This window comes from Pterocles gutturalis, unplaced genomic scaffold (genome assembly GCF_000699245.1).
Source record: "Pterocles gutturalis isolate BGI_N339 unplaced genomic scaffold, ASM69924v1 scaffold27868, whole genome shotgun sequence".
NCBI lineage: Eukaryota > Metazoa > Chordata > Aves > Pterocliformes > Pteroclidae > Pterocles > Pterocles gutturalis.
In genome coordinates this window covers 19,295-21,473 of record NW_010121304.1, presented here as the reverse complement: position 1 = coordinate 21,473, position 2,179 = coordinate 19,295, and the positions used below count along the sequence as shown (strand labels likewise).

Here is a 2,179-nt window from a genome sequence, read left to right as displayed (position 1 = left end):
GAAAAAAATGTTTGAAAAGCAAAAATAATGGCATGAAGCATAGATTTATGTGTCTGTTTTCTGCAAAGAATATTCTGGACTTTTAGTTTGTGAATAAATTTAGGACTTCGGACAACATTTTGGTTGCAAGTAATTTCAATTTTATTTTTTTTTTCTTAATCCAGCTAGGTGACACAGCAGTAATGGTCACAGCAGTCAGTAAAACCAAGCCTTCTGCATCTCAGTTTATGCCATTAGTGGTAAGTACTAATGCAAAAATTTGTTTTATGATAATTGGTGGCAGCCTTAGCAGTAGTAATCATTAAACAGTGAAGCTGAAGATGCTTGGGGGAATGCAAGTACTAGACTACAGACCCTGGTCTTCAGAATATCAGTCTATGATCTATGGATGAGGGATGAGCACTGGATGGTGTATACGTTGACTTTACCAAGGCTTTCTACAAAAGCCTTGGGAAGTTTGTCTGACACAACATCCCTGTTCAGGTGTTGTATTTTAGCTGTGTGAAAAACTGTTTGGATTATGAGGCTCAAAGGGTTATGATTATTAAGGGTTAATGATTCATATGCTACCTTTAGGCTGAATAATAGTGAGTTCCTCAGGGATCTACCCTGGGTCACAGCCTGTTTCATACTTGTATCAGTGACCTGGAATTCCTGCTCATCAATTTTGCAGATGACTCCAAAATTGGGGGGTGCAAATGATAAGCTCAGAAGTAGAGCTGCTATCCAGAAGGATCAAGGACCGGGAGGAATGGGCTGACAGGAACCTTATGAAATTCTATAAGGACAAACACAAAGTCCTGAACTTGGGGTGCACTAGAGCGCTGCAACAATTCGGGTTCGGGACTGACTGGCTCATGGAGAATGGGAGGGTCCATTTGGGCATCAACACAGAGCCTTGAGTAATGTCATCTGAATTCAGAGTGCACCTTTCTCTGGGTAAGGGAATGGATTATAGACCTTCTGAGATGTCCCTCCTACCTGAATGATTCTGTGGCTCTGAAATCAGTAATCCGTTATCTTTAGGAATCTCCGTTTTGTTTTTAAAAGGTTGACTATCGTCAGAAAGCTGCTGCAGCAGGAAGAATTCCTACAAACTATCTAAGAAGAGAACTTAGTTCCACTGATAAAGAAATCCTTACAAGTAGAGTAATAGGTAGGATGAAACATGTTATTTACGGTTTAAAATATTTTGTAGCATCCTTGTGAAGGTTTGCAAATAACTACTGCTTGCAGAGTTTATTGTTTCTGCAGTAATGTCAGAAGAAAACAAACTTGTAGTTTCTTGTCTATCAGTACTAATTTTTAACACAGTGTATCAGCTGGTGTGTGTGCATATTCCTTTATATATAAACCTGGATCTTGAGAAATATTGTTGTCACCTTTGTTGATATTATTGTATCTAAGATCTTATCTGAACTGCAGAGATGTTACCTCTGCAGTTGCACATGTCTCTGGACAGGTGGAAGAGATAATCAAGCTAAACTCCGAAATACAAAAAGGCAGACTTGCTGATTGCTATGTACTCATTCTCTCCCTCTTGATCCTGCTTGAAACATCATCTCCATCATGATTATCTCCATTCACATATAAGAAAATACCTTGAAATTCAACATTTATATAAAATTCATGTCAAATACATCAGCATTTTAAGTCAGCAATGAAAAGAATTAGAAGAGGGAACAGCCTCCAAGGCCTGGGCTGTTACACGGAATCCTATACACCTCAGCCTGAAATAAAATTAATAGGAAATCTACACATTGTGGAAATAATGCAATATTTTGAACATACGTGCTTTCATTGCTTTGTTTGAGGACTATGTCCCTCCACAGAAGATATTTCTGGTGAAATATTATTTAATATATTATTTGTATCCTAAAGCATAGAACACTTTCAATGTTTCTACCTTGCATTACCTGACTGTGGGTATGCTCACCCAAATACCTCTTATTTTGTTCTTCATTTTATTGACATTTTAGAGTTGATTGTATTTCATGCTACATTTCTTCCTGGGTTCTCTGCCTTTCCTTTTCTTTTTTGTTTGTTTGGGCCTTTCATTTGAACTGTTTTATTAGTTTCTTGTGGGGTTATTACAAGACAAACTGAATGCTGATTACTGAAAGCTAAATACTACTTAGACTTTAAATATTTCTTTTGCAGATCGGTCAATCAGACCACT

General features: G+C 37.5%; 1 protein-coding gene across 1 annotated transcript in view; it reads left to right on the top strand.

Annotated features, from left to right (window-relative positions):
* PNPT1 (polyribonucleotide nucleotidyltransferase 1) overlaps positions 1-2,179 on the top strand; it is a 17,124-nt gene that overhangs the window by 274 nt on the left and 14,671 nt on the right. The window contains exons 2-4 of the mRNA XM_010077205.1: positions 165-239; positions 1,051-1,156; positions 2,161-2,179. The exon at positions 2,161-2,179 is cut by the window's right edge and continues 64 nt beyond it. Of these exons, the coding sequence (XP_010075507.1) occupies positions 165-239; positions 1,051-1,156; positions 2,161-2,179 (200 nt within the window). The remainder of the gene's footprint in view (positions 1-164; positions 240-1,050; positions 1,157-2,160) is intronic.